The sequence below is a fragment of the Equus quagga genome, chromosome 9, assembly GCF_021613505.1.
Source record: "Equus quagga isolate Etosha38 chromosome 9, UCLA_HA_Equagga_1.0, whole genome shotgun sequence".
Taxonomy (NCBI): Eukaryota; Metazoa; Chordata; class Mammalia; order Perissodactyla; family Equidae; genus Equus; species Equus quagga.
The window spans coordinates 65995895-66018610 of NC_060275.1; the positions used below are offsets into that span (position 1 = coordinate 65995895).

The window sequence follows — 22716 nt, forward strand, 5'->3', positions numbered from 1 at the left end:
AAAAAAAAAAAAAAAAAAAAAAAAAAAAAAAAAAAAAAAAAACCGGGACTAGGAAGTCCACGCTGAACCCCCGTCCGTAGGGCCGTGGAGCAGCTGCTGCGCCGCGGCGCCGACCCCAACCTGGTGCTCGAGGATGGCGCGGCGGCCATGCACCTGGCGGCCGGAGCCCGGCAGCCGCGCGCTCTGCGGTGCCTCGAGGCTCTGCTGCGCCGAGGCGGGGACCCTAATGCTCGGTGAGGCGGAGCCTGGGCCGGGGCAGGGTCTTCCTAGTCCCGGCGCCGGGCCTGGGAATCCGGGAGAGGGCGTTCCACGGTCCAAGGGTGGGAACTCACTGCCCGAGGGGGGGACCTTGGGAACCTGGGCAGGGATCCTGAGGGTCCAAGGCGGGGGGAAGGGTCCCAGACCGACGGTGGGGTACGGGGTTGCTCTGGGGCCGAAGTGAGGATCGAAGGTTTGGCTCTGGCGGTAGAAGCTCTAGGGTCAGAGAGCTTTGGGTCCCGGCCCCAGGGCGCATCTTCTGGGTTCCGAGGGTGGTGTCTCAGGCTGGAGAATGGAGATGGGGGTCGCGGGGGCCGGAGATCGAGTCCGTCTGCTCCTGCCCCAGCTCGGCCGAGGCGCTGACGCCGCTGCACGTGGCCGCCGCCTGGGGCTGTCGCCGCGGCCTGGAGCTGCTGCTGAGCCAGGGAGCGGACCCCGCGCTGCGTGACCAGGTGGGCGGCCCTGCGCGGCTGCGGCGGGCGGCCCCGGAGGGCGGGCGGGGAGAGGGGAGTGAAGGGGCCCCCTGCTGACCGCGCCGCCGCAGGACGGCCTCCGGCCGCTGGACCTGGCGCGTCAGCAGGGGCACCAGGACTGCGTGCGCGTCCTCCTGGAGCTCGAGACCAGGACCAGGACCCCGACCCGGACCTGGGCAGAGACCCAGGAGCCCGAGGCGGAGCCTGATGGTGAGGGGGGCCTGCCGGCCTGGGGCTCCTAGCGTCTGATCTGGCTTCGCTGTCTGTCTGTGCTCTGCTCTCTCCTGCGGCTTCGTGTGCCTCCCACGCCGTTCTACCTTCCCACAGCTTTTGCTGCCTCTTGCTGTCTGGTCCAACTCCCATCTCTGTCTCTGGCTCTCTCTTCTGCTTCGCTCTGACCCCCTCTCGCATCTGCTGCTTCAGGCCCAGGTCCCCGGGGAAAGGGGCCGGACGCCAGCCCCTCTGAACCCCCCGACGTGACGCTGGACTCCACAGCACCGGGCAGAGGTGACATCAGAGACAGGGACCTGGGGCGTGGTCCCGGACCCCCTGGTCTTCTTGCCAATCCTGAGGCGGCGGACAAGTATGGCAGCTTGGAGTTCCCCGCAGGGCTGCAGGACTGCAGCACAGACGCCTCCTTCGTCACGGCGGTTGAAGCCTCTGAAGCCGAGGCCCCAGCCCCAGACATCTCCCCCTGGGCAAGGTCATTGCCCCAGACCAGGCAGGGGCTCCTGACTGGCGTCCAGCCCTCCCAGAGAGTGCCGAGATCTCTGGGTACCCCACAGCCGGTACATCAAGCCGTCCTGGCCGGCAGGGAGGCAGAACTAAATGCTGGTCTGCAGGCCCTGACTTTGACCCCTCTGGATCCCTCCCCCTGCCCCATGTCCCTCCCTAACTGGAGCCCAGCCCACAGTCCCCCTTGGGAACCACTGTCTGGACCCCCCAATTTATGCTTCCTGACCGATGACCAGTTGTCCCTGGACAGTGATGTGGCAGCCCTCTGGCTGACGGAGGACGAGGCGAGCTCTACAGGCAGCAGGGACTCTCTCCCCTCCTGCTGGCACCCACCAGTCCCTGCCACGTCTGACCTGGAGCTGCTACAAGGGCCCCGTGTGCTTGGCACGAGCCCTGGCCCCCTCATGCCCTGCACCCGGCCGCGCTACCTCCGGCGGCTGGGAGAAGCCCCGGCTGCTCCTGGTTAGTCCCTTCGGGGCATCCAGCATCCAGGGTGTCTCCAGGAATCCCGGGAGATGCCTGACTTCCTGTCCTGCCTACTTCACTCTTTGTATCTGGGAACCCCCCTTCCTCTGTCTCCCTTGACTCAGTTTCTCCTCCCAGACCCAGACTTTTCAGGGCACAGCCCAGAGCTGGCCAAGGCCCTTCAGACAGGCCATATCCCGGATGCCCAGGCAGATGAAGATGAGCTCGCCCAGCAGTTTGAGCAGCCAGATCCCACCAGAAGGTGGCGGGAGGGGGTCGTGAAGTCCAGCTTCACTTATCTGCTGCTGGATCCCAGGTATTTGGGGCAGGAATGACCGAGAAGTGGGAGCTGGAAAGTTCCAGGATTGCTGCTTTTTTTAAAAAGATTTTGTTTTTCCTTTTTTCCCCAAAGTCCCCCGGTACATAGTTGTATATATTTTTAGTTGTGGGTCCTTCTAGTTGTGGCATGTGGGACACCGCCTCAGTGTGGCTTGATGAGCGGTGCCGTGTCCGTGCCCAGGATTCGAACTGGCGAAACCCTAGGTTGCCAAAGCAGAGTGCGCGAACTTAACCACTCGGCCACAGGGTCAGCTCCCCAGGATTGCTTCTGATTTGCTGTGTGTCCTTAGGAAGGGGACTGGTCCTCTCTGGGCATCGGCTGCCTTATCTATAAAAGGTGGCTTGAACCAATTCAAGCTGCTGAGTGTCTTCGGGGAGCAGCTGCCCCTCTCTGCTCTATAAAACGGGGGTCACTGGAGGCTGAGCTGGTGGCATAACAGTTAAATTTGTGAGCTTAGCTTTGGCAGCCTGGGGTTCGTGGATTTGGACCCAGGACGTGGACCTATGCTCATGAAGCCACGCTATGGCAGTGTCTCACATACAAAACAGGAAGATTGGCACAGATGTTAGCCCAGGGCTAATCTTCCTCACCAAACAAAACCCCCCAAAAAAAGCCCAGAACCAGGGTCACTGGATGTGGGTTCAGTTTGCCTTGTGAACTTAGTGGTTGTTCTGGGGCAGCTCTCGTCACTGCCCTCTCTGAGCCACCTTATTCATCCAGGAGAACTCAGGACCTGCCAGCCCGAGCCTTCTCACTGACCCCGGCTGAGTGCCTTCGGACTTTCGTCCATGCTATCTTCTATGTGGGCAAGGGAACACGGGCCCGGCCAGATGTCCACCTCTGGGAGGCCCTCAGCCACCGTGGACGGCCAGGAAAGCAGGTGTGAGGATAAGGAGAAGGATCATGGCATGGGCAGCCAGGCTGTGGGCAGATAGAGTAAGGAGGGAATTGAAGGGCAGATTCCTGATCCTGCCCTGGCCCCCTAGGCCTGCCCTAAGGTGCGTCACATCCTGGACATTTGGGCCAGTGGTCGTGGTGTTGTCTCCCTGCATTGCTTCCAGCATGTGGTCGCTGTGGAGGCTTATACTCGAGAGGCGTGTCTTGTGGATGCTCTAGGTGGGTGCCTGGCTTGTGGGATGGGGGGTGGTCACACGAGGGCCACTTGATCTACCAATTCCCTCATCCCTTCCCTCTTAGGGCTGTTCATTTGTTTAATGAGCAATTATTAAGCACCAACTGTGTACCTGCATGTGCTCATATATTGCTCTGTTGGTTTATCCCTGCTCCAGGGCAATACGTAGTGGGTTCATTGTCGTGTATTTCTGCCAGGGGTTCACCAAGGCTGCCCCTGTGACCTCACCCCCAATCTCTCCAGGGATCCAGATGCTGACCAACCAGAAACAAGGGCACTTTTACGGTGTGGTGGCTGGCTGGCCACCTGCCCGGCGCCGCCGCTTGGGTGTGCATCTGCTGCACCGCGCCCTCCTTGTCTTTTTGGCTGAGGGTGAGCGAGAGCTACGGCCCCAGGACATCCAGGCCCGCGGCTGAGCACTGGGGAATTGGCCATCCAGCCTGGCTAGAGATCAGGGTATTTGAATGTTCCAGCCGCCTCGTCCTGAGAGCAGCCCTCCGTCTGCAGCTCCAGAAGGGTTGGGGGTGGGGGGCAGCAAGGCGAATCTCCCTTCAGGCTGAGGGACTTTGTTACAGATGGAGCTGCTGGAGAGGTAATGACCTCACCATCATGGGAGGATGGGGATCAGAGGTTCTTTGGAACATTCCAGTGCTTCAGCACATGCTGGTGCTTTGGCAGTTTGCTCTTGTCTGTGTGGACAGAGCCCACTTTTATCTCCCAGACACGGGACCCACAATGTGGATGGGCTGGGGGAGTCTGTCCAGCTCAACAGCCAGGTTTTGCTGCTTCCCAGCTGTGGGACTTCAGACCAGTAGTTTGTCTCTCTGAGCCTCAGTGTTCTCAGTGTACAGTGGGGACAGTGAGAGGTCCTGCGGGGGTTATTGTGAAGAGCTTTGCACTGAGCCAGAGGCGGCCCTTCAGCCCAGGTGGAAAGTCTGTGGGGGAGGGGAGGTGGGAGGTGCGGCGGCGGAGGTCGGGTGTGAGGGTGAGGGAGCAGCCTTCCTGGGGACCGCTGGGCGCCTTGAGCCTCCCGGATTTCTCTGAACCTCTTGCTTCCACAGTAAAATGGAATCAATAGCCCTGACTTGCTGGTGACGCTCTGCGATTTCAGACTATTCACATATGCTCAAAGCTTCAGTAAATGCCGAGCCGCCGTCGTCGTGGCGAGGTGGTGGCGGGATCATTTAAGTTTTCCGGAAGTGTCCAGTGGGTTTAGGGACTTGGGGAGATGCGCTGCCTCATTGGGCTCTGCACCTGCCCATCATCGCAGCTCAGCGAACCAGGTCCTGCAGGGGGCGGGCGTGGCCCGGGCGGGTTCCCCGGCCTCCAGGCCTCCACTGCAGAGCCCTTGGCTCCTCTGGCGGGAACGGCTGGTATAGTAATCAGGCACCTGGCCCCTGGGCTGGGCCTGGGCTCTAACGCTTTAAGGGAACTGAATAACCCTCTCCTGAGCTTGTTTCCTCATGTGTGAGATGGGGAGCCTCGCAGCCACTAAGTCACTTGATGAACAGCGTGTCATCGGCCCAGGAATTCACTAACAGGTCAATGGGAAAGAATCCAGAGACTCCAAAGACCCCACAGAGGTGGGGTCTGCCTAACACGGTTTCCCAACCTTGGCCCTGCTGACATTTGAGGCCAGGGTTTTTCTTGCAGTGGGGCCTGTCCTCTGCATCACAGAGAGTCAGGGCAGCATCCTCCCCAGTGGGGGAAATCAGAACTGGCTCCCGAATCTGCCAATGGACAACAGTACCCCTGGTGAGACCCCTGGTCTAACCTAAGGGTGGGCTCACCAACCGGTGGGGAAAGGACGGAAGATACAGCCACTCTCTCCTCCCCTGGTGCCTGCAAACCACAGGAGGACCTAGGCCTACCAAGATAGAATAGAGCAGAATCCAGAGCACAGCTGTGGGGCGGAGAAATCCTTCCTCCAGGCGGAGAAAGACAGATGCGGTGGCTTCAAAGTAAAAATCATCGTGATAAAAGCACCCCTAAATCAAGCTGAAAGATAAGTAGGGACAGGAAGAGGTATTGACTTGCTGGCTGGGATGGGGTGAGGGGGTCCGTGGACCGGGGCGGGGGTGGGGGAGTCGGACCCTCAGCACAGGCCTTGTATACAGCTGGCTGCTCTAGTCGCATGCAAAGTCCACTGGTCACCTCAGCCGCCGCACTGACCTCAGCTGGCCGTCGCCCTTCCCTCCAGAGACCAGGAGTTCACCCCCTGGCTCTGGGAATCCTGCCCAAGCAGCCCCTGCGTTCTGAGAAGGGAGGGAGAATTTGGGAAGTCAGCTTGGACGGTGGAGAGGACCCCAACTTGCGGTCACCCAGCACAGTTACAGAGACTCAGATTGTCACTTCTTTTTATTGAGTTACAAGTTGGGATGTGCAGGTTCAGTGGCGCCAGCCCCCCCGCCCCCGACTCAGTCCCAACGCTCTTGGGCAACATCGCTCCCAGCGTCGAGGAATAGGGGGTGGGGGTCTCGGGCAACGGGGCGGGGACCCGAGGGTCCCTCCGGGGCTCGCAAGTCCCAGGATCAAGCACAGCTGACACGGAAGACAGAGAGCGGGGTAGGGGGCCTGCCTCGGCCATGGCGCGGGGGGAGAGGGGGCTTCTGTACAAGGTCATCCTCCGCGGGGGTCCCGGCTGCGGCCCGAAACACCGCCTGGCCCCGCAGGACGGAAGCAGAGAGCCTGCGTCCACCCGGCTCCCACGGGTGCCCCGCCCTGCCCAGCCGGTCTGGGGGCGTCTCCCGACCCGGCCCCGCCCACCGGGGGGCGGGCGGCCAGCCCAGGTGGTCCGCGCTGCAGAGCCGGCGCCGGCTCCGGCCTCCTGCTCCTCCGCACACCAAGCGATGCCCGCCGGCCCAGCGGCTACTTCTCCTCCGGGGGCGCGGGCAGGGCCTTGGGCGCCGGCTCGGGCTCCCAGAGCAGGAATTCATGGAGCAGCGTGTTGACTGTCTCCGGGCACTCCAGCATCACCATGTGGCTGCCTTCGTCGATGAGCTTCAGGAAGGCCAGGAGCAGAATCTGCGGGGGATGCAGGCTCAGGGCGGGTGGAGGCAGGACGGCGGCGCGCGGGGCCAGGCTGCCCTGGGACTCCCCGACATCCATGCATGGCCTGCGGTGTGGGGAAGTCTCTCCTGCAGCCAACCCATCATCGCTCCACCTCTAGCCAAGGGGTATCTGGGGGATGGCTGTCGCCCTGCTGGAGTTGGCATTCATTTGTTCTGTATTAAGTGTCTACAATATGTTCCGGGCAGGATTTTCCAGCCCTGGCACTACTGACACTTGGGGCCAGATTATTCTTGGCTGTGGGGCCGTCCTGTTCATTGCAGGGTGTTGAGCAGTATCCCTGGCCTCCACTCACTAGATGCCAGTAGCACCCCCCCAAGTAAGACAACAAAAAAGCCTGCAGACATTTCCAAGTGTCCCCTGTGGGCAGAATCTTTGCTGGTTGAGAGCCGCTGGCCCAGAGCTATTCCCAGTGCTAAGGATCCAAGCCCCCTTCTTGGGAATCTCTGATCTAAAGAGCCCCTGGCCCGCCCCCTCCCACAGTGACACAGCCCATGACAAATCCAGCTGTGAAGAGCACTTTTTATGTGCATCAAGGACAGGGTATAATCCTAACACTTGTCTAGGGTGGGGCTGCTTCCTGGACTCCACCTTTGACTCTCAGTCTAAGATCCCACTTCCCTGGGCTGGAGCACAAGGCAGAGTGCCCCCAAGCTGCCCTGGGAGGGGAGGGGGGTTTGAGGGTGTGGTGAGGGGGTGCCACGCCCCTACCTCGGCCATGCGCTGGTCTTCCTCTACCGGCACAAACTTGTCGTGCATGCCGTGGACGAGCAGGACAGGCACGGTGAGCTCGGCGTGGTAGACTTCATCGCCCTCGGGCCAGTACTGGCCGCTCATCATGGCCCGCAGCACGAAGGATGACACGTTGAATGCGTTGCCCTCCTTCAGCAGCTGTTTCTCTTTGGCCCCTTGGCGAGCAAAGCCAGCCCTGGTGGTAGGGAGGCACAGCTGGAGCCCCTGTGCCAGCTCTGGCTATACGGGCTCCCCTCCCACACAACTTGGGGACACATCGGGGGCCACCAGGGCTAGGGTCACTCACTTGAGGAAGCTCCAAGCCAGGCAGGGCGACAGGCAGTGCAGGACACAGGTGGGCATGTTGAAGATGGAGCAGAAGCTGGGCTCCAGTGCTGTGGGGCCCCCGCCGTTGATCATGATCACCTTGTGCACCAGGTCTGGGTACTCATGTGCCAGGAATGTGCAGAAGGAGACACTGCCCAGAGGAAGGGGGAAGGAGGGGTTGAAGGGTGGAGGTGAGTGGCATACAGGCAGTGAAGGGGTTAATGCCCTACCCTCACCCAGGAGGCAGGTCCTTGGGGTCCAGGGGCCCCAGAGAGGGGTGAGGGATAGATGGGGCATCTTGAATGCCCCAAAATTGTGAGACTGTGTGTGTGTTGAGGGTGGGTTTTTTTTTTTTTTGGAGAGAGAATCCAAATCTAGAACTTTCATCAGATTCTCGAAGTCACCATGACCCCCAAAGGGATAAGAATTACTTTTTGCCAAGTGTTAGGACAGCAATCTGATTAAATAAGCCCTTTGGCTGCCCAGGGAAGGTCACTATTGCTTTGCCTCCCTGCCCTTTAAGGGTCTTCTCTCACTGGCCTCTGGGCATGGCCTATCTGCCTGCCTTATGCAGGTGGAAGGGCACAGCCCAAACAGCTCCCACAGTCCAGCTCCTCATTCCCTCTACAGCAGGGTTCATATGGCCTGCGGGCTAGCCACTTGTTTTTGTAAACTAAGTTTACAATTTTGTAAATTTGTAAAATAGTTTGTAAATAAAGTTTTATTAGGACACAGCCATGCCCATTTGTTTACAATTATGGCTGCTTTCCTGCAATGAGAGGAGAGTTGTGAGGTTCTGACGAGACTGACTATATGGCTTGCAAACCTAAAATATTTACTATCTGGCCCTTGAAGGAAAAGTTTGCCAACCCTTGCTGTAAAGTGTGGCCCTGGGATGCAGGTAGGAGTCAGGCCGACCTGACTGACAGTGACTCACTCTGTGCTCAACAAGATTGTTCAACCTCTCTGAGCTCCTGTCTCCACATCTGTGAAATAGTAACTGTGCTAACCTCATAGCGATATTGTAGGGTCATAGTAACTCTCACAGATGGGTACTCATTTAATTGACGGAATTGTTTATCATAAACATCCACTTTGGGGGATGTTATCATAAACAAATAAAAGCTATGTTACCTCCCAGCCTGGCTTCCTTTCTTTTGGAAACTTATGTAACATTTCCTTTTCTTGTCTAATTGCATGGGCTACAACCACTAAAACAGTGGTTCTCAAGCTGGCTGGCTGCTGGGATCCTGCATTACCTCCTAGGGAAAGCAGAAAGTGGTACCACTTGGTAGTGGTCAGGCACCCAGGCCCAGAGCCTTCCATGGAGTGGGCTCTCATCCAGATGCTAGATGGTATTATCACCCCTTTACAGGGGAGCGAACTACAGCAACCTGTGCCTTTGTTGACAGAATTTATGGTATTCCAAGCAGCCCTTGCTTGGGATCTCCAGAGCCTTTTTTTTTTTTTTTTTTTTTGAGGAAGATTAGCCCCAAGCTAACTGCTGCCAATCCTCCTCTTTTTGCTGAGGAAGACTGGCCGTGAGCTAACATCCACGTCCATCTTCCTCTACTTTATATGTGGGACGCCCACCACAGCATGGCTTTTGCCAAGCGGTGCCATGTCCGCACCCGGGATCCAAACCGACAAACCCCAGGCCGCCGAAGCGGAACGTGCACACTTAACCCCTGCAGCACTGGGCCAGCCCCTCCAGAGCCGATTTTTGAACTTAGCTGAAGACTGGTTCTCAGCCAGGGTGATTCTGCCCACCAGGGGACCTTTGGCAACATCTCAAGACATGTTTGATTCATCGCTAGACCACTGTGCCAGTGGCATCTAGTAGACAGAGGTCAGGGATGCTGCTAAACATCCTACAGTGCACATGAAAGCCCCTCACAGAAAAGAATAACCTGACCCCAACTGTCAACAGTGCGGGCATCGAGAAACACAGTTTTAAAACCATGTGAAACAGTTGCATTAGTGGCAGGAATCCTGTCTTGTTGCAGATGCTAATGGGACTTTTCAAGGAGGGAAACTGGCATTTTGTGAGTGGGTGTCCGGTCCCTGCTGACCCCCAGCCCTCCCCCCTCACCCCACCTCAGCGTTGGCTCACCCATAGGAATGCCCAATGAGCACATTTCGCTTCTTGGCGTAGCGCTTGAAGATGGCGCGCATGTCCTCTGCCAGCGCATAGAAGGTGTAGGCTGCAGCCACCTGGGGTGCTGAGCTGGCCCCATGGCCGGCCAGGTCAGGGGCCACCACCTCGTAGCCTAGGCGCACAAAGAAGTCCAGCTGCTCCTTCCAGATGGCCAAGGAGCCGCCGACACCGTGGATGAAAAAAAGCACCACATCGGCCTGTGTGCCTTTGCAGCTGGTGATGCGCTTCTCACAGTCAATGAGGATGGTCCGCTTGGGGCGCCGGGCTCGCCGCCGTCGCCCACCACTGCCACTCCCGGCACTGGTCGGGCCCAAGCGGCCATCACTGCCCGCTGGGTCTGCCAGCTCCACCTCAAGGGTGGCTGGTGGCTCCCCGGAGCCATTCTGACCATGCAGGAGGTCAGCTCGAGGTGCTGGGCCCAGGTTCTCCACCAGTAAGCGCCCGTTGCGGTACACGGTGATTCGGCGCTGGCAGCGGACCAAGCCCGACTGGTCCCCCTGGGCGGCATCTGGCAGAGGTGGTGGTGGGTTGGGGGCTGGAGCGGGTCCGGCATGCTTCACCCGCAGCACGCGGCCAGGCTTGACCTCCACAAAGGTGTAGCCATCACTGGACTCGACGCTCTCCAGTGGCCCCACAGCATTGGGTGGTGCACCCAGCAGGCAGCAGAAGATCCCGCCGGTCACCCCGGTCAGCATGGTGTGTCCTGGGAGTGGGGGTAACAGCCAGCTCAGGGGCTGTCTAAATGAGGAGCCCTCCACCCCCACAGCATCCACTCCCTACACCTGGATCAGGGGAGCCACACTGGGAGGCCCCTTTTAGCCTCCAGTTTGCAGAGAGCCAAAGCCAGCCACGCACCAAGATGTTCTGTCTGGGTAGTGCCTGCGTGGTGGTCAGCTACCCTCCTGGGCCAGCCTGGTCTACCCTAGAGAGAAGGACCTGGCTGTGGCTGACCCCAAGAGACATCCATAGTGAAGCTGGTGTAGTCAGGGGGTGCTTCCTGGAGGAGAGGACATTGTCGTAAATGTGTTTCACCCCTGAGGATCCCCAGCTTGAGTTTATAGCATATCAGCTATGCCTTTGGAAACCCATTCATTCATTCATGCATGCACTCTCTCATTAACTGACTTTCACTGAACTAGCTTATCCTGAGGGCCTCTGACGGCATCTAAAAAGATGCAGATCCCGGTGAGCCCCCATCCCAGGCCTCTGAACCTGGCTCCTGAAAGGTGAGGTCCTGGGGGAGAGGGTTCCGGCCCAAGCTACAGAAGGCCTTGCCCAGTTCCGCAAGACCACATTCACTGGGTCTGTTTCACAGATGGACAAGCTGAGGCCCAGACACTCTGTCTCCCTTGGTCAGTACCCTAGGTTCTGGGCGTCTGACACACACCCTCCAATAGTGGAGAGGAGGATGGAGAAGGCAAAACCCTGGCTGGGGGCCTCCAGGCCTCCATCCTGCTCCCTGCCTCCCCCCGCCCAGTGTCCATGACAACCGCAGGCAGTTACATAACTCGAGGGGGGATACCCGCGCAGCGCACCCCCCATTGTCTAGGGCCTGGAGATGGGACCAACCCCTCCCCCATCCCCATCCTGGGCGCTGCGGGGATAAGGCACCTGAAGGCCCGGCCTGCGGTGGCCTGTACTTGCTGTTGGAGGGGGAGCAGGCAGCGTCCCACCTCTGGCGAGTCCCAACCCCCTATTGCGGAGGGGGCGCAGATGCGCCACGCCAGCCCTCCTCCTCAGGGTTAGGCCCCCGCCTCCCGGGTGCCCGTCAGCCCTGCGGCGGGGTTGAGGACACTGGGGCTCCGCGGCTTTCTAAGAGCTCGTGCACGGGCTTTGCCGACATCCCCCTCCTAAGGGGAAACCCTGGGGGCCTCGATGTCCCCCTCCTAGGGCCCGCTCCCCGCTCACCTCATTGAAGGCCCTGGAGCCCGGGGCAGGGCGGAGGGGTACCGGGCGGAAAAACCAGTGTCCGCCTGCGGGCGCCGTTTACATGGTGGCGCGGGATCTGGCCAGACGCATCTACGCAGGCCGGCGCGGGCCCAGGGCGGTCAGCGCCGGGGCGTCCCGCGGCCGCCGAGCCAGCCGGCCCTTTAAGTCTCTCCACAGAGGGCGGGGCCGCAGCCGACGGACGGGCGCCTCCACCAATCGAAGCTGCGGACTGACCTGGCCTAGTTAGACGGCCAATCAGAGGCGGCAGCCCCGGGATGGGGCGGGCCCTGGAAGCAATGGCCCCGCCCCCCTGCGGGGTTTACCGAGGTGGAGGGAGGAATTGGGCCGGGCTCACCAGCGGGAAGGGGTCACAACCTGCGGTCAGCCGAGCTCCTGCCGGGCCGCAGCCGGAGCCTCCTCGCTGCAAATAGAATCTCCTTGGCCTTCCCCTACCTCTGAACTGCCCTGTCCCCTCCAAATGGAGCCCCCATGTCCTCTCTGTGCTGACCTTTCCGTTCTGGAGACTCCCAGATCTTTCCAATTTCAGGTGGGGAAACTGAGGCTCAGCTCGTAAAGGGCACAAGGTCACAAGGCAAGGGCGGGGGTGCAGAGTTGGGACTTGGAACCACAGCTGTGTGTGTTTCCAAGTCTGGAAATTGTTATTCGTTAAACCTTTAAACAGTCCTCTTGGAGGTGGAGTTTCGCAGATCTGCCGAATTTAATTGTTGGCCGATTCAATCGGTGACTCTGGTCCCAGCTGGGGTCCGAGAGCCCAGGGTTCAAGTCCAATCTCTTCCCTTTGCTGATCTGTGACCTTGGGCAAGTCGCTTCCCTGAGACTCCATTTTATTTCTCTGAAATTCATTCCCTCATGAGTTTGCTCTGCAGGTAAAACAGCACGGAAAGTGCTCGGTACATTTTTGGCATTATTATTGAACCGCTGTAGTGGTTGGCCAAACGACGGTGCAGGTAGAATGGGCTTCAGAGAACAAAGGGTTAACCATTCCTTGCCCACTTTCATTCCCTGGAATTTGCTGCCAGAGCTGGATGAGGTCCAGCCGCCCACTCTTGTCCACTCAGGGCGCTCCTGGGAGACTACAGTTTATTCATGCAGCAAACACTTCTCTTTTCCCCTCTCTGGGCCCTCCCCACCCTGGGGGATGCTGGGGTGCCTACAAGGACTCAGCCCAAGCCCTGGGCTTTGGGGAACGTCTGAGGAAAGCCCTATGGGGGCAGCGTGGGGCCAAAGGAAGGGAGAGGGCTGGAGGGAGGAGGGTCTCTGAGGAGGACTTTAAAAAGATGAATAGGGGAGCATCAGGCAGAGGAAACTGTGGCTGAAATTTAGGGTGTGTGCGTGTGTCGGGGGCTTTGCTTGCCTGCCAGAGGAGCTGGATATTTTCCCTGGGGCAATAGGGAATCTTAGAGGGTGTTTGAGAAGGGGAGGGGCTCAGATCTGAGTATTAGAAAAATTCTCCTAGGGCTCGAAAGCGGGCACTGCCAAGGGCAAGCTTGCAACCCAGGAATTTTACAGACTGAGAAACTGAATCCCGCAGAGGAGCAGGGACCACCCCAAGGACAGCCAACTCGAACTCGGATCTCCTGGGCTCCCCGCCAAGGAGAGGAAACGGCTGGGGCCAGAGGAAAGCTGCCAGCCAGCTGTGTGCCATCTGCCCGGCTCCCGCTGTGGGTGGAAAGATGAACCAGCCGTTTCCTGCGACTGCCACCAGCTGCGCCACCGCCCCCGAGGAAACCCTCTGCCTGCCGACAGGAGAAGGAACTGCAACTCCCAGCAGACCCCCGGACATAATGTTTTGTACGCACGCGCATACCGAGAAGGCGCCGTTCGCCTGCCGCCTGCTGGTCCACCTGAAGAGCTATACTCCCTGGTGAGTACGGACGCTCACGCCTACGGTGCGCAGGGGGCCCCCGCGGCAATTCGGCCTCCGCTGTAGGAGAAACTACATTTCCCAGAATTCTTCGTTCTGCAGCGGCTGAGCCTATGGGCTTCAGAAGAGCTGCGGCGGGGACGGCGTGACCAGCGGCAGGCCATGGCTTTTTTGGCCCGATCCTTGGGTCGCCTGTTGGGTCCGGCGGCGCTACTGGGTGGCAGGTGAGTCTTCACGAGGAGCCTTCCCCAAATCTGGGGGTAAGGGCTGCGTCGGGGGCTGGCTCCAGCTGTTTACCGACCACGTGATCTACCAATGCCTCGCGCACTTCTGGAGCGCTTAAAATGCATGCAGGCAGGCTCCGTCCCGGCACAGATCGGGAAGCCCAGTCTCGGAGAGGTTGAGCGCCACGCCGAAGTCACAGAGCACCCCGCTGACCTTTCTCGCCCTCTCTCTGCCCCCGCAGGTGGCTCCAGCCCCGGGCCTGGCTGGGGCTCCCCGACGCCTGGGGATTCCCTGCCATGCAGCAGACCCGGGGCAAGGCGCGCGGGAACGAGTATCAGCCGAGCAACATCAAACGCAAGCACAAGCACGGTTGGATCCGGCGCTTAAGCACGCCGTCCGGCGTCCAGGTCATCCTTCGCCGCATGCACAAGGGCCGCAAGTCGCTGAGCCATTGAGGAGCGCGACGCTACCGGCGGGACCGCCATTAAAGCATTTTCCTCGCCTCAGACCTTCTCCTGCCGCTGTTTTTGTGGGGAGCAGGGACGACTCAGACATGAGTGCTCCTCAAATTGTGGCGTAGGCCCGGGGGAGAAGTCTGGGTTTGGACTGAAAGAGGGAGTGGGAAGTCAGACCTTGTCAAGTCCCTTTTTATGCATTTGAATTAGGAAGAATTTCGAACACGCGCCAACAGTTCACAGAAGAGTACAGTGAACCCCCGTGTACCCGGTACACAGCTTTGACCACCAATTACTCGCGACCCAGCTGCCCCTTCCTGTGTTATTTTGAAGCAAATTTCAGGCATCGGGTTATTCTGTAAATATTTCAGAATGTCTCTTTCCAAGATAAGGGCTCTTTGAAACGTAAGCGCAAAACTTTTCACTCCTGAAAAGATGGCCAACAATGCCTTAATATCTTTGAACGTCTTTAATGCCTAATAAGTGTTCCAATTTCCACTTGTCATATATGTCATGACTTTTACAGGTTGGGAAGGCTTGCCGGGAGGTGGGAGAGGTTTGAATCCTTCACTAGCCCCTTGGGGATGGACTGTGCGACCTTGAACGAGGCCTTAGCCCTCTGAGGCTCATTTGGCTCCTATAAAATTAGGTGCTGGTTTCTCCTTTGCTGTGTTGTTGGGATAATAATATTTAGTCGCTTCCACTTAGTAACTTATGGAGTACTTTCTATGTACTGGGTGTCCCGTCTTTGTCCTCACCAGCCTGTCAGCCTGGTAGTGGTGGGGGGACGTGATTTGTCCCTAAGCAGTTTGGACATAGCGGAGTCAGGGCTGGGAGGAGGATTGTGAGGGCTGTGGGAGCCCAGAAGAGGCGCCAAGTCATTGGCTTTGGGAAGAATGCAGGGAAGGCTTTCTGGAGGAGGTGGCAGGGTCTGGGAGGGCCCAAAGGGAGTAGGGATTAGGCAAGGGTCAGGATAAAAAATGGACAAGGGAGGCCAGAGGGGCCCAAAATTAGGGACCGAGGAGGTGGGACTGGATCCTTGAGGCACTGGGGAGCCACGGAGGTGTTTGAACAAGAGAATCTGAGCTGTCGGTTCAAAGATATTTAAGCAGCTGGTGCGGAGCGGTTGAGATATGCCGCAACCTAAGGAAGGCTGGGACCCTGGGGAGGAGGCTGGGGTGTTACGGCGGAACCCGGTCTTCTGGGGCTGCTGTGGGATACCACAGAAAAAAGCGTAGCAAACGCTAGAAAGAGAGGGGATCTGGGGAACCTCTGGAGTTGGGGCCTACAAATCCCAGGAGGCTTCGGGGGGCGGCCTCCGCCCACTTCCGGATTTCGCTGCCCGTCGCTCCTAAGTCCCGGGCGGGGTTTTGCTCTCTCAACTGAACTTGCCCACGAAAGGAGGAGGCGTGACGACCAATGGGCGCGTGACTTAGCCGGATCTAGCCAATGGGGGCGCCCAGAGCCGCATATCCTGAGGGCGGGGCTCGAGGGCGGGCCAATGACGGGAGGGTGACGGTGCCATCAGTGTTGGCTGTGCTGTGGCTGGAAGTTACTGTGCGGCGGCGGCTAAGAGGGCGGCTGTGGTGGCGGCGGCGGCGGCGGCTCAGGCGGTGGCTGAGGCAGCGACGGAGGAAACAGAAGATGGTGAGGGCGGCCGCCGGGCCGGTACTCCCCCTCCGCTCCACAAAATGGCGTCGCGGGCCCACCCACCTCCAGTAATCCCCGAGGCCCCTCACCTCCCTGCTCGGCCCCCTCAGCCCCGACCCCGCCCCTCGCTCTGACCTGTGACCTTCCACCTCGGGACCCTGCTGTGAGCTTCCTGCTGACCCCGCCCTGGCTGCTTCTCCGACCCCTGACCCCATCTAGGTTTCCAGGCCCTGACAACTCATTCATTTCCGGGTCGCGGCTCCCCCGGAAATCGCCTGGGTGGGGATGGGGTCCCCTGAGACCCCCAGCTTAAGCCTCGTCCTCGGCGCCCCGGGCCTGAATTTCTCCAATTCAGGCGGGTTTGGGAGGCCGGCCTGGGCCTCGGGGCGGGGAGGGGGCTTGACATCGTGACATGCGGGGGGGGGGGAGGCCATTGTCGCCAACGGAAGTGCGACATCGCAGATTGCCCCGGTCCCCGGAGCCCCGAGCCCACCCCCATCATTCTGGGCCCTGACTTGCCCCTAAGAGGGAGCACCCTCGTCTCTCCGATCCCAGGCCCCGTCCCTGCTAAACGGGAGTAGCAGCGGTCCGGACCTCCTAGGGTTGTGACAGTTTAGGCAACTGACGTCGCAAAGGGCTTGTGACAGTGAATGCTCAACAGATGAGCTGGGCGACCCGGGCCAGTGACCTCCTCTCCGTGGTGTCTTCTCATATTGAAGTGGGGATGATGCCACCTGCTTGATGGGAGGTTAAAGTCCCCTCTGGGCAACTTGCTCATCCTGGGATCCGGTCTGGTGGTTCTTTGGGGTTGGATGCCCCCAACTGTGAGTGGACTCAGCCTCGGAGCTGGGCTGAAGCCTCCCCTCCCATCCCACACTTTGACATCTCCAGGGCTGACGGGGGTGATGGAAGCTTTTGTCAGGGCAAGTCGGAGCCCATTATCCCCAGACCCAGGGCCCCAGTCCACCACCCACAGTCCTGGGGATATGGGGGGAGGAGCAAAGGAAGCCTTCTTGTCAGGAAGGAGACGAGAAGCGGGGTTCCCAACACGCGGTCCCCAAGCCTGGGTGTTGTGCTTGGTTCCTCGCTGCGTCCTTATCGCCGACACCCAGTTGGTACCAGGGTCCAGCGGGCCCTGCCTTCAGGATACATGCTGAGTCTGGGGTGCTGGCCGTCCTGGTCAGGCACTCTCCTGCCAGGGCCCCCGCTTCCTGGTCTCCTCCCTGCCTCCTGCAGCCAGGGGCAATCTATAATTCATCTGGAAGCAGAAGGAGCTTTAACAGATGGAAATCAGATTTCCCCCTTTTCCAGCTTATAAAACACACCAGGGGCTTCTTGTGGTAACCCCAGTGAAGCCCCAGATCCCCCCTCAGCCCCCAAGGCCCCTGCCCTCCTCCATGACCTCATCTCTACCCTCTTCACCCCTGTCTCTGTGAGGTCCAGCCACACTGGCTTTGCTTTCTCATCCTCACACTCCCAAGTTGCTGCTTCCCCAGGGCCTTTGCACCTGCTGCTCCTTCTCCTTGGGATGCCCTTCCTCCTGTGAGCATCACCTCCTCAGAGGGCCCCTTCCTGACTGTGGGAGGCCCCCACAGCGCTCTTCTCTTGGACAGCATTTGTTTTCCTCATCTCACTTTGGTTGGGTCCCTGGTGGGCTGCCTGCACAGGGACTGGCACGCAGATGTTCAGCGTGTGCTTGCTGAGGCAATAGGCAGCTGCTGGGCCCCACTGTGGCAAGGATTTGTGTGGCTGAGGCCAGGGTTCCTCCCCTGTGTCGGAGGCTATGCGCTCCTGCGTAGCTGCCTGGAGGCCTGGCTGTGCCCTGGCTTCATTCACTTTTTCAGCACAAACGCGCGATGCTGGCAGCTGCCCTCAAGGGCAGGAGCTCCCCATGCAGCTCTTTCCCTGTGTTGTATGGCTGAGACTCGAACAACCCTAGGAGGGCCCCCTAGTAACCCCCGGTTCACAGGGGAGCCAGCCAGGCTGGACAGCCACTTGCCCCAGGTTGCACAGCCAGGATTGAGTGCAGGCCTGGGGCTCTGACCCCTGGTGAGGCCTGCTCTCTGCCCTCAGGGAGGTGCCAGTCCATCCAGGGAGGCCATTGTATAAACAGACGCCCTCGGGGGGCGGGTGGGGTGCACGCAGGGTGGAGAGAGGGATGGGCTGGGGGTTTGAGTTGGGTGGAGGGGTTCGTGGGTGTTTCCCACATGGAGGAAGGAGGGGCATTCCTGGAGGGTGGCCTGGCCCAGGCTGAGGGAGTGTGGCCAGAGGCCAGCAGGGACCAAGCCCACCAGGGCTGTGAAGGGGTTTGAGCAGGGACAGGGACCCCTCACCCTTCGGGTCTCAGCGCCTGCATCACTGCCGGTGGGCGGCCTGCCCTCATCCCCCAGGCCAGCCAGACCTGGGGGATGCCCCGTGTCCTGGGCCCCACTGCACTCTGTTCTCATGGCCTCTTCATGGGCTGTGCGGCTCTTTGATCCACACCCTAGTCTCTGTGCACTGGATGCTCCTGGGGCCAGCCAGTCTGCTGTGGCTCCCCAGAGCCCTGGTGCCTGGCATGGGCCTGCCAGCCTTGCTGGATGGATGAGGCTGGCCCTGTGGTCTAGGGCCGAGCTGGGGCAGGGGGCCTGGGACTGGGGAGGCAGGTTTGAGGGGTGTTGAGCTGGCCCTGGGGCACTAGGTGGGAGCAAGAGGGTTCTTCCCATTCCTGTCTCCCTGGCTGCCCTGTGCTGCCAAGGTGTCCCTGGGCCCCACTGAGGTGAGGACACCTGCTCCTTCTCGCCTGCCCTAGGTGGGCGAGCACCTGAACGGCGGCCCGGGTGGACCACCAGTGAAGGGTTAACATAGTCTGTGGGGGCTCTGAGCTCTGGATTTTCAAGTGGGGAAACTGAGGCACCAGCATGTCATATGACAGAAGGGCTTGGCCTCTGAGGGCAAGCAAACCTGGATTTAAATCGGCTTCCTCAGACGAGTGCCATGCAACCTTTCTGCCTCAGTTTCTGTGTCTTTATGATGGGGTGCCACAGGCTTGGGCAGCCGCTGGCCTGGGGCAGGGCACGTGGGGAACCCCACATGGGCCGCACTTCTCCCCAGCTGTCCCACGCCAGGCCTGACAACAGCATCACTCCCTGCTCTGTGGAGAGGTCACTCCCTTCCCAGGCTCTGGGCCTTCACCGCTCCCTGCCCACCTCCAGGCTCTCGTGCCTAGGCTTTCCTAGGTGGATGGGGCTCCTGTTGGCCTTTACTCCCCCCATCTTGTGGCTGAGGCACCCCCCCCGAGTCAGTCTTCCTCAGCCAGCTGATGCCGGAGCACCCGGGAAAGGCCTTTGGAAGCAGTGGCGCTGGGCATGGCTCCGTGCTGGTCCCAGGCCCCTGCGCCCTGCCCACTTGCCGCCCGCTCCTGCTCGGCCTCTGGGCCTCTCCCAGGAGGTGTCCTCCCCTCCTGGGGCAGCCCCCGAGCTGACCGCACCCCACACTCATCTTACAGAGGCCTGGCCACCGGTAGAAGCCTGGCGGTGCCATGTCAAGCCAGGATTTCTGTCTTCTCGGAGCTCAGCGGCTTGGTTGGCCCTGGCTCCTGCTTCCAGCCCCCGAGTGTTGTCACCCTGCCCCACGAGCCTCTCCTTCCTGGGTCTCTGTTACAGGTGGCCACACGGACCGAGACAGGGAGTTTAGTGTGTGACCAAGCACAGAGGGTAGGTCTGCAGTCGGACGGCCCGGGTCCCACTCCCTGCCTTGCTGCTGGCTCATGGGGTGACTGAAACAGGTGGCTTGTCCTTTCTGAGCCTCAGTTTCCTTACCTCTTGCCTGCTGCTGGGGCAGCTATGAGGAGCCTGTGGGAGAAGGGGCGCCTCCCCCAGCTGGTTACTTTTCTCTGGTTGTGACAGGGTACATGTCAGGTGGCTAGCTCAGGGGGCACCCAGAGAACAGAAGGAAGGACCCTGGCATCGAAGGTGCTCCGGGGGACACATGCCCGCCACGTGTTTCTCACCTACCCTCTTCCCTGTCTTCTAGGCAGATTTTTTGAAAGGACTGCCTGTCTACAACAAAAGCAATTTTAGTCGATTTCATGCCGACTCCGTGTGCAAAGCGTCGGTGAGTGCGTGTGCGGGGGCTTCGGGGGAGGGCCATGCATGATGTGTCCCGCCGGAGCAGAGGCACCCCTCCAGGTCTTCGCAAGTCTTCTAGTCTTCAGTGGAGGGGGGCCCAAGTCGAGGGGCAAGGGGACCCCAGGCCTGTACGCTCTCCTAACACACACCTTCCCACCCCTCCCGCAGAACCGACGCCCCTCAGTCTACCTGCCCACGCGGGAATACCCGTCAGAACAGAGTAAGTGGCCTCACAGTCTGTCCCACCCGGCTGCCAAAGTGGCCCTGGGGACGCCCCTCAGCCTGTGCACGGGGAAGCCCTTGGGAGCAGCAGGAAGCCTGGCTTTCTCCAGGACCTTCCTGCCCCATGTGCTGGCCTCCCTGTCCAGCCCGCAGGGCCCAACCACGCCTCCCATCAAGTCAGGCGCCCCCTGCTGGCTCTGCAGCACAGCCTCAGGGCTGGCAGCCTGGGGAGGGGCGTCCAGGGGCGGGCCCTGCCGGAATGCTGGAGCCACAGAGCTGGGCCTGAGGAGGTTTGCCAGGGTCACAGTGTCTTGTTTTACCCCTCAGAAAGGATGCCCCCGGACTCTGCCATCTGGGCCCTGTGGCTGCTGGAGGACAGCTGCATGCATCTGTGCCCCCAGAGGGAAGCACACCCTGAGGGGGTGCTACATGCTGGGGCTCACTGCCCCTGATGGCAGGGTCCTGCTCAAGGCTGAGAGGTGGTCACCCTGGCCGAGCGGCGGGCTCGGGCCCCTCGTAGTGGCCTTGTGCCTGGGAGGGAAAGCGGTGGGCTTCTGGAAATCTCGCGGGTTGGGGATGCTGACTGGAGTCCCAGGAGGCAGCCAGGACAGAAATGGTCTGGAGGCCAAAGGCCATTGCCCATCTGGGAGGGGCGGAGCAGGTGGGGGTGGGGCCTGGCCACCTGCAGCCTCTGCCTGCAACTTTGTCTGTCTTTCCTCCTCAGTCATTGTGACAGAAAAAACAAACATCCTTTTGCGCTACCTACATCAGCAATGGGACAAAAAGGTAAAGCACGTGGGTTTCAGGTGGTGCCCAGCAGGGGGCTCTAAGTAGGGGAAGGACATGGGTGGCTGGGAGACCAGGTGTTCCAGTGGGGCCTTGAGGGCCCATAGGAGTTCACCAGGCGATCCAGGAGAGGGAACAGCACTGCCGAGGAGGGATGGCTGTGTGCGGGCCATAGGGCTCTGGTGTTCGGGGACGGGCAAGCCGCACCGAGGCCCAGATCCCTCTGAGGTCTGGCTCCGCACTGCTAGCAGCGAGCAGGGCCCTGGTGGCAGGTAGATTTCGCCTTACCACCTGGAATCTTTGTTTCCTGGCGAAGTGTATATATGATTAAAAATCCAGGTGACCACAACTAGAAAGACCCACAACTAAAATATACAACTATGTACTTGGGTGATTTGGGGAGAAAAAGCAGAAAAAAAAAAAAAGACTGGCAACAGTTGTTAGCTCAGGTGCCAATCTTTAAAAAAAAAAAAACTCAGGTGACACAAGAGCGGGTAGGTGCAGTAGGAAGTTCTCCCGGAGGCCGTCTTCCCAACACACAGAGTGTTTTCTTTACCGGAAATTTGTGCCTGTTGTTCCGCATGTAGTCGGTTTGTTTTTTCCCTAACATTGAACATGGGACAGCCACCTGCTCGGGCGAGGTTGGAGGGGGATCCCGTGATGAAGTGCCTGGCCCATCCCCTCACCCTCCCCCGCCCCACAGGCCTTGATTCCCACCACTGGAGAGGTTCCCAAACCGGCCATCTTTTCTCTTCCGTGGCAATGCGTGGGCTTCCCCAGGTGGCTCATGAGAGCCCTTTGCCCTCTGGCCGGTGGGACACTCCTCTGAGTGTTTTGGGCCCCTTGTGCAAGCTGTGGTGACTCCTCGCAGTGCCCAGGGCAGGCTGGCGGCCCCCGGGACTGTGGCTTAGCTGGGCAGGTCTGGGTAGGGGGAGGGGCTGCCCTGCCAGGGGCCCTGGGTCCATCACCCTTCTCCAGGCCCAGCCCTGTGACGCCCTTGGGGCCCCAGGGCCTGGGCTGGTATCAGAATTTCGGGAGCTCACCCAAGGGAAGACTCACAGCCCCTCTCCCGCCCCTCACCCCCCAGAACGCCGCCAAGAAGAGAGACCAGGAACAAGTGGACCTGGAGGGGGAGAGCTCGGCGCCCCCCCGCAAGGTTGCCCGGACGGACAGCCCGGACATGCACGAGGACACTTAAGACTCATGCTCCCCACAGGCGCCTCCTGTCTTGTCTGCTCCTCGCCCGCCCGCTGTGTAAGCGCCCCCGCCTGCCCCGCCAGCCCACACCCCGCCGTCCACACCACTTCCAACCTCATAGGAGCCGATGTATTTATTTTCCTTGAGTTTTTATTTATGCTGTAAAATGTACCAAGTGATGGTTAAAGGGGACGTCAGACCCAGTAGTGTGATGTTGGTAGATGCTTTTTGAAAATAACATTGTTATTTACCTCCCCCGCCCTGCTCCCCCGCCTCCCGCCCCCCAGTCCTCCTCCTCCGGAGAACCAGAGCGTGTCTGCGAGGGTCCAGAGCTGGGCCCTGCTGCAGCCAGCAGGGGAGGGGGCGCTTCTCCCTGCTGCCCCCTGCTGGTCCGGGCCTTAAAGACTTGGCCTTGTCTCACCTTCTACCGGGACCTATTCTGTGCCCAGACCTTGCTCTGAGCGTGCGCCGGGGGAGAAGTCAGCCCTTCTGGATCTTTCTCTTAAGTCATTTTATCATGGACTAGTGCGTGCTCCGTGTCCACCCCAATAAAAGGATCTTTCCTAGTC

The 22716-nt window shown here is 59.9% G+C and overlaps 4 protein-coding genes across 6 annotated transcripts in view; 3 read left to right on the forward strand and 1 right to left on the reverse strand.

The window, feature by feature from the left end:
* Nucleotides 1-5436, forward strand: part of ANKLE1 (ankyrin repeat and LEM domain containing 1) — a 6144-nt gene extending 708 nt beyond the window's left edge. The window contains exons 2-9 of the mRNA XM_046671199.1: nucleotides 69-233; nucleotides 605-710; nucleotides 803-941; nucleotides 1155-1928; nucleotides 2070-2247; nucleotides 2992-3151; nucleotides 3258-3387; nucleotides 3647-5436. Coding sequence (XP_046527155.1) covers nucleotides 69-233; nucleotides 605-710; nucleotides 803-941; nucleotides 1155-1928; nucleotides 2070-2247; nucleotides 2992-3151; nucleotides 3258-3387; nucleotides 3647-3819 — 1825 coding nt within the window. The 3' untranslated portion in view covers nucleotides 3820-5436. The remainder of the gene's footprint in view (nucleotides 1-68; nucleotides 234-604; nucleotides 711-802; nucleotides 942-1154; nucleotides 1929-2069; nucleotides 2248-2991; nucleotides 3152-3257; nucleotides 3388-3646) is intronic.
* A 63-nt stretch (nucleotides 5437-5499) lies between these two features.
* ABHD8 (abhydrolase domain containing 8) lies at nucleotides 5500-11775 on the reverse strand. 2 transcript variants are annotated; one of them, XM_046672495.1, is made up of 5 exons: nucleotides 11598-11775; nucleotides 9645-10392; nucleotides 7512-7682; nucleotides 7184-7400; nucleotides 5500-6518 (listed from the first exon to the last, which is right to left on the reverse strand). In XM_046672495.1, exons 2-5 carry the CDS (start codon nucleotides 10382-10384, stop codon nucleotides 6336-6338), a joined length of 1311 nt encoding a protein of 436 aa, XP_046528451.1. In that variant the 5' UTR covers nucleotides 10385-10392; nucleotides 11598-11775; the 3' UTR covers nucleotides 5500-6335. The 2 variants fall into 2 exon arrangements, with proteins under 2 accessions (XP_046528451.1, XP_046528452.1); XM_046672496.1 differs by having other exon boundaries at nucleotides 5505-6427.
* Nucleotides 11776-13591: 1816 nt separating this feature from the next.
* MRPL34 (mitochondrial ribosomal protein L34) lies at nucleotides 13592-14234 on the forward strand. Its single transcript, XM_046672497.1, has 2 exons — nucleotides 13592-13727; nucleotides 13970-14234. Exons 1-2 carry the CDS (start codon nucleotides 13666-13668, stop codon nucleotides 14181-14183), a joined length of 276 nt encoding a protein of 91 aa, XP_046528453.1. The 5' UTR covers nucleotides 13592-13665; the 3' UTR covers nucleotides 14184-14234.
* A 1383-nt stretch (nucleotides 14235-15617) lies between these two features.
* Nucleotides 15618-22716, forward strand: DDA1 (DET1 and DDB1 associated 1). Of its 2 annotated transcripts, XM_046671576.1 has the most exons (6): nucleotides 15618-15830; nucleotides 19478-19528; nucleotides 19848-19928; nucleotides 20111-20162; nucleotides 20889-20950; nucleotides 22038-22716. In XM_046671576.1, the coding sequence occupies exons 1-6, from the start codon at nucleotides 15633-15635 to the stop codon at nucleotides 22146-22148; spliced, it is 555 nt and encodes a 184-aa protein (XP_046527532.1). In that variant the 5' UTR covers nucleotides 15618-15632; the 3' UTR covers nucleotides 22149-22716. The 2 variants fall into 2 exon arrangements, with proteins under 2 accessions (XP_046527532.1, XP_046527533.1); XM_046671577.1 differs by lacking the exon at nucleotides 19478-19528.